The following is an 8,543-nucleotide window of genomic DNA, read 5'->3' as shown; positions in this document are numbered from 1 at the left end:
ATGGCTAACGGCTACCGCACGCTCTCCCAGCACCTCAATGACCTCAAAAAGGAGAATTTCAGCCTCAAGCTGCGCATCTACTTCCTGGAGGAGCGCGTGCAGCAGAAGGGCGAGGGCAGCCGGGACGATGTCTACCGGCGGGTGAGCGCACCCGCGGGGATGGGCACTGGCGCCGGGTTGGGACGGCATGGGGGTTTCCCTCCCACGGCTCCCCCCGCGCCAGGAGGAGACGGGGATGGGGCACCAGAGCCATCGGAGCGGGTCAGGGCGCCAGCGACGGCGTTTGGGAGCAGCGGCAGACCCGGGGCTTGGATGGGGACGGGGGACAGAGCATCCCGGCAGCGGGCGTCTCACGTCCTGCCGGGTTTGGGGTGCTGTGAGCTGTCTCGTGGGACTTTACCCCTTGCTTTCTTTGACCAGAGCGGATGGGTGTGCGGCATGGGCAGCCCCCCCATCCAGAGGAGCCCCTCTCCGTACCCACCGGCGTCCCTGGGACCCAGGGCAGGCGGGTGCCGGGTGCGGGCAGACAGCTGGGGCGGGTACATCCCGTCCCGGCGCCTGCCAAGGCAGCGCGGGGCAGGCTAAAATAGCATCCGTGCCGCCGGGCTTGGCGGCGCCAGCAGGCAGAGCCGGCTGGAGCAGCAGCCCGAAGGCCCCGAGCAGCCCCGGTGGTGCTCGCGGCTCCCAGCCTCCCCGCGGTGCTGCAGGCCCGGGCAGCGGCTCCCGTGTCCCCGGTGCGGAGGGACCACACTGCGCCGGGCGGCGCGGGGGGGCTGCCCTGCGAAGCACCCCGATGCCACCCGCACCGCCCTCGTCCTCCCTGCAGAACATCGAGCTGAAGGTAGAGGTGGAGAGCCTGAAACGGGAGCTGCAGGAGAAGCAGCAGGCCCTGGATAAAACATGGTGAGCGAGGCTGGCCGAGGCGCGCGGGGGGACGCGCGTGGCCCGCGGCACTGGTGGCACTTGCAGGTGGGTGCCAGGGACACCAGGTGTCGTGGCCCTGGGCGGTCAGTCCCGAGAGCAAGCCAGGGCTGCGGGCAGCAGCGGGGATTTGCAAAGGGGCCATGTGTCCTGCCGGGAGGGCAGTGCGGCCCCCGGGGCTCCTCTTACATCCCTGCTGCAGCGTGACCTGGCACGGCTGTTGGCGAGCCAAAAATAAAGGGCAGCACCTGTTTGCTGAGGGAGGGCGAGCGCTGCGTGGCGGCTGGGGGCCGTGGCACAGGCACCTCGCTGGCGGCGCAGCAGGGCTCCTCCGGGCACGGGAGGCGTTAGGGGCATTTCCCTCATTTTGGGGATGTGCAGGGGCAGCTTTGGTGTTGCAAAACATGCCCTGTGCTGCATAAGCCCCAAGCAGGATCTAATGATGTCAGATGAGTCAGTTTTCCCAGGACTGTAGCTTTCTGGGTTTAAAATACACCATGCCTGGGTGCTCTCGCAAAAAAAGCAGCTGGTGCCCACTGGTGGGTTGGGTAGGGGCAGGCAGGCTGGGGATGCTGGGGCAGCCGGGACGGCTCGGCTCGCCCCTCCCAGCCGGTTTGGGGTTGGGGCTTTTGCAAGCCTGGCGTGTCCCGTGGGGAAGAGCGGAGCCCTGGCCGTGGGGGTGGGCAAGGAGAGCCAGGCTCGCAGGGGCCGGGGGCTTTGCATGAACCCCAAGCAGGGTCCTGCTCGACCGGTCCCCGCAGTGCAGGTCCCTTCCCAAGCCCCTTCTCTGTTCCTTCTCCCTCTGGCTGGGAATGGGTGGTGTGGGGGCTGTGCCAGGCAGTGCCGTGCCATGCCGTGCCGTGCCGTGCCTTGCAGGGTGGCCGCGGAGAACCAGACAAACCGCAGCGAGGCAGCGCTCCGGCAGCAGTATGAGGAGCGGCAGCGGGAGTCGGAGCACGTCTACGAGCTCCTGGAGAACAAGATCCAGCTCCTGCAGGAGGTGAGCGCTGGGCGGGCGGGCAGGCATGCAGGGGCCGCGGCCGGGGGCGCCCCCTCGCCAGAGGGCGACGAGGGCTGGGCCGGGGGCGTCCCGGCAGCGGGGCTGGGGAGCGTGGTCCCTCTGGGCTCACTTCCCGCCGCCCCGCAGGAAGCCAGGCTGGCCAGGAGCGAGGCGGAGAAGGCTGCGGCGCTGGCCAAAGCTGAGACGGAGCGGTGCCAGGAGCTGGCCGCGAAGCTGAAGGAGGCGGCGGGGAGGAAGGAGGAGGGCAGGCAAGCCGAGGACCGCAGTGTGCTGGCCCAGAAGGACCGGTGGGTGCCAGGCCTCCCCGCCGCGGGCGCCCGGGCACCGGGCCTGCGGGCCGGGCTGGCCGGGGGCTGGTGGGGCGCGGGGCCGGCGCCGCGCCTGAGCCTGCCTCGCCGTTCCCTCCCCGGCAGGAGGATCGAGGAGCTGAGCCGGGAGCTGGCGGCCAGGAGCCAGCTCGTGGAGCTGCTGGCGGCCGGGCGGTGCGACCTGCCGCGGCGGCCGCAGGAGCCCGCGGCCGCCCGGGCGCAGGTGGGTGGGCGCCCGCGGGGCGCGGGGCAGGATGCGGGACGCGGGGCGGGGGGCTCCCGTCCCCCCCAGGGCCTGGGGCTCGAGGGGTCGCGCTCGTCCCCGGCCGCCAGGCCGCCCCGGCCGTGCCCTGTCCTGGCGGCTGCAGCGCGCCGCCCCCGGCTCTGCGGGGACAGCCGCGACGCCGCGGTGCGGGACACGTGGCGCCGGGCCTTGCCGGCTGGCCCCGGCCCTGGGGCCGGCGTGGGGCCGGGACGTGGCGCTGGGGCTGCGCCCGCCCGCCCGGCGCTGGGGGGCGCTGCGGGGCGCTGCGGGGGGGGCTGGGGGGCGCTGGGGGGGGGCGGTGGCGACTGCGCATGCGGGCCCGCCTGGCGGGGCGACTACAAATCCCGGCAGGCGCCGCGGCTGCTGCGCACGCGCGGGGTTGCTGCCCGCCGCCATCTTGAAACCTGAGCCACAAGCCGGGCGCCGCCGTGGCAGGAGCATCCTCGGCGAGGGGGAGGCGGGCGCGGCGGGGGCTGCGCGGCCGGGGCGAAGGGCCGTGAGGAGCGGGGGGGGCCCCGGAGCGAGGGGCCAGGCCGGGGAGCGGGGGGCCGTGAGGAGCGGGGGGTGCCCCGGAGCGAGGGGCCAGGCCGGGGAGCGGGGGGCCGTGAGGAGCGGGGGGGCCGGGGCGAGGGGGGCCGTGAGGAGAGGAGAGGGCGCAGCCCTGGGGCCTGGGCTGTGGGGAGGAGTTGTAGGGTGGCAGGTTCCTGCAGTGCAGGGAGCCCCTGGTGGTCCCAGGGTGCGACCCCCAGGAGGGGGGCCGGGGTGAGGCGTGCCGGGGGTTCGTGGCCTGGGCGATGCGCTGAGGGAGCGGCGGAGGCCTGGGGAAGGTCTCTTGCGAACCCCCAGGAGTAGTTTGGGGTGCTGGGCAGGAGGGAAGATGAAGGAAACCTGCCGGATTTGCGCCCGGGAGCTGTGTGGCAACCAGCGGCGATGGATCTTCCACACAACGGCCAAGCTCAACCTACAGGTGCTGCTCTCCCATGTCCTGGGCAGGGAGCTGTGCCGGGACGGCAAAGCCGAGTTCGCTTGCGGCAAGTGTGCCTTCATGCTGGACCGCATCTACAGGTTCGACACGGTCATCGCCCGCATCGAAGCCCTCTCCATCGAGCGCCTGCAGAAGCTGCTGCTGGAGAAGGACCGCCTCAAGTTCTGCATTGCAAGCATGTACCGTAGGAACAATGATGACTCTAGCACAGATGACAGAGCTGGGGACGGGACCGTGGACCTTTCTAACCTGCCTGATGTTCGGTATGCTGCCCTTCTTCAGGAGGACTTTGCTTATTCTGGGTACGAATGCTGGACGGATCAGGAAGAGCACAGCCTGGAACCGCACAGCTGCCACGCTTCAGAGGGAGCGAGTAACCGCCCGCGGCGCTGCCGTGGCTGTGCCACGCTGCGCGTGGCCGATGCTGACTATGAAGCGATTTGCAAAGTGCCACGGAAGGTGGCCAGAAGTATCTCCTGCTGGCAATCCAGCCGGTGGTCAGCAAGCTTGGGCAATGAAGACTCATCTGTGTGCGACACTGCGGAGTCGGCTGGTGCCAGAGGGCCGGTGGATGGGGAGAGCATGGAGGAAGGCACACCTGCGTCCTCCATTGAGTCGCTGGACACGACCGTGGAGGCTAGCCCTCTGCAGCAGAAAGACGAAGATGCAGATAAGGGGGTGAAAGGGAGTGGGAAATGTGATGACTTCTCAGAAGACCGCATGACCCCAAGCTCTTCACTGAGTGGAAATAGGTTGGAGTTGGCCCTCAGCTTGATCAAGACCGTGGACTACAAACCCATTCAGAGTCCCAGAGGCAGCAGGCTACCTATTCCTGTGAGATCCAGCTTGCTGCCTCCCAAACCCAGCCGCAACTTGGCAGATGGAAGTACTTCTGCTGGCTTAATGTATGCTGGTTCTGGTTTCCTGAATGCAGACAGGAAATCCCTTTCTGGAGCTCATTTGGGTCTTTCCTTGGAGATTTCTGACCTGCAAGAGCTGTGGGATGATCTCTGTGAGGATTATATGCCGCTTCGGGTACAGGTAGAGGTCATTGTGTAGCCTTCAATTGAGCAGCGTCCCTGCAGCTCGTCTCCGAGTCCATTAGGAATTCCTCCGTGTTGAGATAATACGGATAGGCACGTGTCGCTGAACCAAGGGCTAAGAATAGGCAGCTCAGTCCTTTTTAGGTGCGGTCCCTCTCTCTGTCCCTCTCCTGTGATCTGTTTCTGTGGTGTGTTCTGGGAAATTAACCTCTGCCTCCGGCATCTCTCCCTGCAAGTGCAGGGTACTAGCTAGGTCTGAGGTCTTTGCATGCTTTCTCATTTTCTGCTGAGAAAATGCCAGTTTCACTTCAGCTTTCTCTTTAAACAGTTGATTTGAATTTTACCCGCAACTAAAGGGAGTGTTTTAAGCTTCTGGGCATGTGTTTTCCAGCAAATGTTTTTTTCTTTGTGCCTCGGTAATGGCTCAGTGTCAGGCATGTCTGTCTTCAGAGCCCTGCCTCTACAGACCAGGCCTCAAACCGGCCCAATGTGCAGATCTGTGCAGTGATCTGTGGTGTGTGTCCTAAGGGAAAGGCGTTTTCTTTGCAGGTGGATTTGTGCCAGTGGATGACTTTAGGGTTGGTATTCTAGATAATTGGTTTTATTTTCTGATCCTTTAAAAAGATTCATCAATTAATGGCAGTTATTGATGAGAGGCAGTGAGCTCCCTTGCTTTCACAAGATGCCATGGTGCTGTTATCTGCTTAGATTTTAGTCCTCTTGTAGTGCTGGATTGTCTCTGCTCTGCTGGCTTTAATAAAATCTTCATTAGTATGCAGTCAGAAAGCTGAACTTGTAACTCCTTTATCACTTCCCTTAATGAGTAGAAGGCCTCAGTCAGCTTTAATTCGGGAATATCCATGTCAGCCTAATTGCATTCGCATTAGCAGCCTTAGTGCTGCCTAATACTCTAGGTAGCCTCAGGGAGTAGAAAAATGCTTGTTTATTACTGTGGCAACCGTAGCTGTACTGAGTTGCGCTTCCTATTCAGCGAGTGGTGCTTACTCTCCCATCTGCTCGGGTGTTTTCCAGAGATGTCTGCTCCTTTCATCATAGTCTGCTCGAGAAATGACGTTATGGAGGAATGCAAAACACCAGCACTGACTTTCATGTGGTGCGCTAAGGCATTTCATTTGAGCCTGCGATTGAAGACATGAAGCAGGGCATAGATGCTGCTGCTATATTCTGTCAATTGCTGCTCATTTTCACTTCTAGAGACGTATTTTCAGCATAAAAATAGGGTTTCCTTTAACGGAGCGTAGAGCAATTGGTATGATGCATGAGTAGCTTGGCTTTGTGTTGTGCCTTGCTATCCTTGTATCTGGGAATTGCTTAGAGGAGTTTCTTTAAATCCCAGCCTCTGCTGTACAACAGTCCTTGCAGGGAATTCATCCTGCCGAATTCTTTACTTCCCATTTCTTGCCATGGCAACAACGCAATGGCAATTGCTGACTGCAGTGCTGGGTCTGGCAGAAGGGGAAAGCGCTCGAGTGTTCAAATGATTGTAACAGCAAAAGTGAAAAGTCAGATGCTGCTAGTAAACTAAATGGTTCTTGTATAAATGATTTTTTTTTTTCCTTCTCTGTCTTTGTATGAGCAACACTCTTTCTAAAAGTCAGATGCTGTTCTCCAGTGATTTGTATGCTTGAATGCCTGTCTGGAAACACGAAAGGAATATACAGGACCACAGTTTCCTTATTGTTTTAGGGAAAGCGCAGTTCTTCTTTAAATTCACTGTCATAAGTTATGATGACTGAGAGCAATCTGGTGTCTGGGGCACGTGATTTCTTAGGTACTATCTTCTCAGGTGTTTTCTTGAACCATCTACTGTTCCCCTTCACCACCAGTGGCCCCAGAAAACACCACCAAAGCAAGCCTTAGTTGAGCACGCTCTTACAGCTGCCTCTGGAGCTGTGCTGGCAGCGAGGGAGGCACTGCTGTGCTGACAGGCAGGCAGTGTTTTACCCTCTGTTCTGGGAAGATCTGAGCTCAGCAGGTGTAGGCAATGCAGGGATTATTATTCTTTCTTTTTTTTTAAGAAGTACTCTGTCTAAGCTAATGTGTGCTGACATTGCTGGAGCTGTGTTGAAGAGAGGGCAGTGAGGAGAGAGTTTTTAGCAAATGTTGATATAGGAGAAACTCTGGGGAGCCGTGTTCCTCTTTGTGTGATATGTGACTGCAGTGAAGCACAAAGGAGGAGGCAGCTTGGGCTTAGGGACTTTGGACTCTGGAGCTGGCTCTGCCTTTTTCCTCCCTTCTCTTTGCTGTTTACAGGACTTTTGTTTATTTTTCTTTGGAATGTGCAAATTGCAAGGAAAGGGTTTTCTTTTCCCTCTGTGTTTTCTTTTCATCACCCTTACTTGCAAAATAGTTATTGCGTGAGAGATTCTAGCAGCTCTCCCTGTCTGATCTGAAGCCTTCTGGCTGGGCAAAGTTGAAACTACTTGCAGTGACTGGTTAGGCTTTCACTAAAATCTTAAAAAAATATCAGTATAAAGGGAAGCATTGATTAACAGGAAAATATCACAATTAGGAGTTTTGGCAGTACAGGAAAGACTATGTTGGTAGCTCAGTGCTGTAGAAACGGACTTGGGTTCTGTTTAATGTGCTATGGAATAAGGGTGCAGTTCAGATGATGGACTAGAGGGTGAGAAAGTAGAAATCTGCATGGATAAAAGGAGGAGAAAAAAGAGTGGGGACAGGGAAGCAGAGAAGAGTGCAGAGGGTAGGGCAGGAGGATGTGGAAATCAGAAATGCCATAGCATTTCTATTCAGACCGTGAGAGGCAGTGCACAGGCCTGGAAGGGTTCCTTGGCGCTGTTTGCCATTCCCAGAGACTGTGTTTCTGTGGGTATTCAAGAGGAGGATTCAACATGACAGGGCTGATCCGAGTCAGCTGCTGTTCTCCTGGGTGCTGTGTTGCCTGGAGCTGATGCTCCTGTGTGATTTTTTGAAAAGGGTCTGCCATCTTCTTGTACCCCTGCTTATCAGGGCCTTCGTTTCCCTCCTACTTGCAATAGACACTAGTATGATCAATCTTGTATCACTAAAGGTGCTCGGGAATACTTAATGTATCCTGCGAGGGCTGGGGTGGGTGGCTGGACTTGAATGCTGCTCCAGGGAGCGTACAAGTTGCTGGTCAGGAGGTAGCAAAACAGTAAGAAGGGATGACAAGGGCTTAGTGTACGCTTAAGCAGCAGAGTCTGGCAGGCCATGCATTAGGAGACAGTAGGCTGTTTCCCTTCTCAGTAAATAGATGTCTCCCATGAATAAAATCTCAGCTGTGGCATTGAATTTGATTTGTGGAGCTGAAGGGAATTGTAGAAAGCGAGGGTGCTGGAGCATGGAGAGCTGTGAAGGAGAGCCCAGAGAACCACAAGTGAAGGAATTTAGAGCAGGGGGTGACTCTGTGTTGTGCAGGCTGATAGTTGCGGGGAGAGATTGAAGGTTATGGGCTTGATTAAGAGGGATAAGTTTGGCAGAATATGGGAAGAAAAAGCATTTAGTTCAGCTGAAGCTGCCAGCAGGGCACATAGGAGGGAGGTTTCAGGACATGGCTTGGGTGTGGGGAGCAGATCTGCCATCAGCCTGGAGACAGCGGTTAGAGCCAGACGAGCTGCTGAGCTCACCGTGAGTGAGGGATTGTGGAGAGACAGGGAGCCAAAACAGAGCCGCAGGGCAGCAGGGGAGCTTCTGGCAGACAGCAGCCAGGCATTGATCCTGCCACCCTGGTGGAGGGAGGCATAGGCAGCGTGGTGTTTCGAAGTTAGAAAAAAACAGTGGTGCTTGTTTAAGTCTGTGCTGTAAGGTCTGCAGGAGGGTTGGCAACTGAATAGAGGCCAATGCAAGATTTGAACCATTTCTCTCCTTCTTTCCAGAATCTGCAAGACGAACATCAGCAGCCAACTCCAGGTGACCCTGCAGCAGCGGAGCATGTGTCCGATTTGTGTGCTGCAGAGCTGCAGGGCAAAATCCAGCAACTTGATGCCACCAATAAGGT

At 58.6% G+C, this 8,543-nt stretch overlaps 2 protein-coding genes across 2 annotated transcripts in view; both read left to right on the top strand.

Moving 5' to 3' along the window:
* LOC136992544 (myomegalin-like) lies at window positions 1-2,923 on the top strand. The gene is made up of 6 exons (XM_067300653.1): window positions 1-141; window positions 827-903; window positions 1,798-1,921; window positions 2,069-2,229; window positions 2,356-2,473; window positions 2,867-2,923. The coding sequence occupies exons 1-6, from the start codon at window positions 1-3 to the stop codon at window positions 2,921-2,923; spliced, it is 678 nt and encodes a 225-aa protein (XP_067156754.1).
* A 262-nt stretch (window positions 2,924-3,185) lies between these two features.
* LOC106499703 (myomegalin) overlaps window positions 3,186-8,543 on the top strand; it is a 27,993-nt gene continuing 22,635 nt past the window's right edge. Inside the window, exons 1-2 of the mRNA XM_067300718.1 lie at window positions 3,186-4,541; window positions 8,422-8,541. Of these exons, the coding sequence (XP_067156819.1) occupies window positions 3,393-4,541; window positions 8,422-8,541 (1,269 nt within the window). The 5' untranslated portion in view covers window positions 3,186-3,392. The remainder of the gene's footprint in view (window positions 4,542-8,421; window positions 8,542-8,543) is intronic.

Source organism: Apteryx mantelli, chromosome 8, assembly GCF_036417845.1.
Source record: "Apteryx mantelli isolate bAptMan1 chromosome 8, bAptMan1.hap1, whole genome shotgun sequence".
In the NCBI taxonomy this organism is placed as follows: Eukaryota; Metazoa; Chordata; class Aves; order Apterygiformes; family Apterygidae; genus Apteryx; species Apteryx mantelli.
The sequence above is the reverse complement of the archived record's forward strand: the minus strand, read 5'-3'. Positions and strand labels throughout refer to the sequence as shown.

Excerpts from the sequence above, each read along its gene's own strand:
- LOC136992544 (XM_067300653.1), top strand. The coding sequence starts at position 1 with ATGGCTAACGGCTACCGCACGCTCTCCCAGCACCTCAATGACCTCAAA. Across the intron at positions 904-1,797 it reads CAGGCCCTGGATAAAACATG|GGTGGCCGCGGAGAACCAGA; the intron begins GTGAGCGAGGCT and ends CGTGCCTTGCAG. Across the intron at positions 2,474-2,866 it reads CCGCGGCCGCCCGGGCGCAG|GCGCCGCGGCTGCTGCGCAC; the intron begins GTGGGTGGGCGC and ends AAATCCCGGCAG.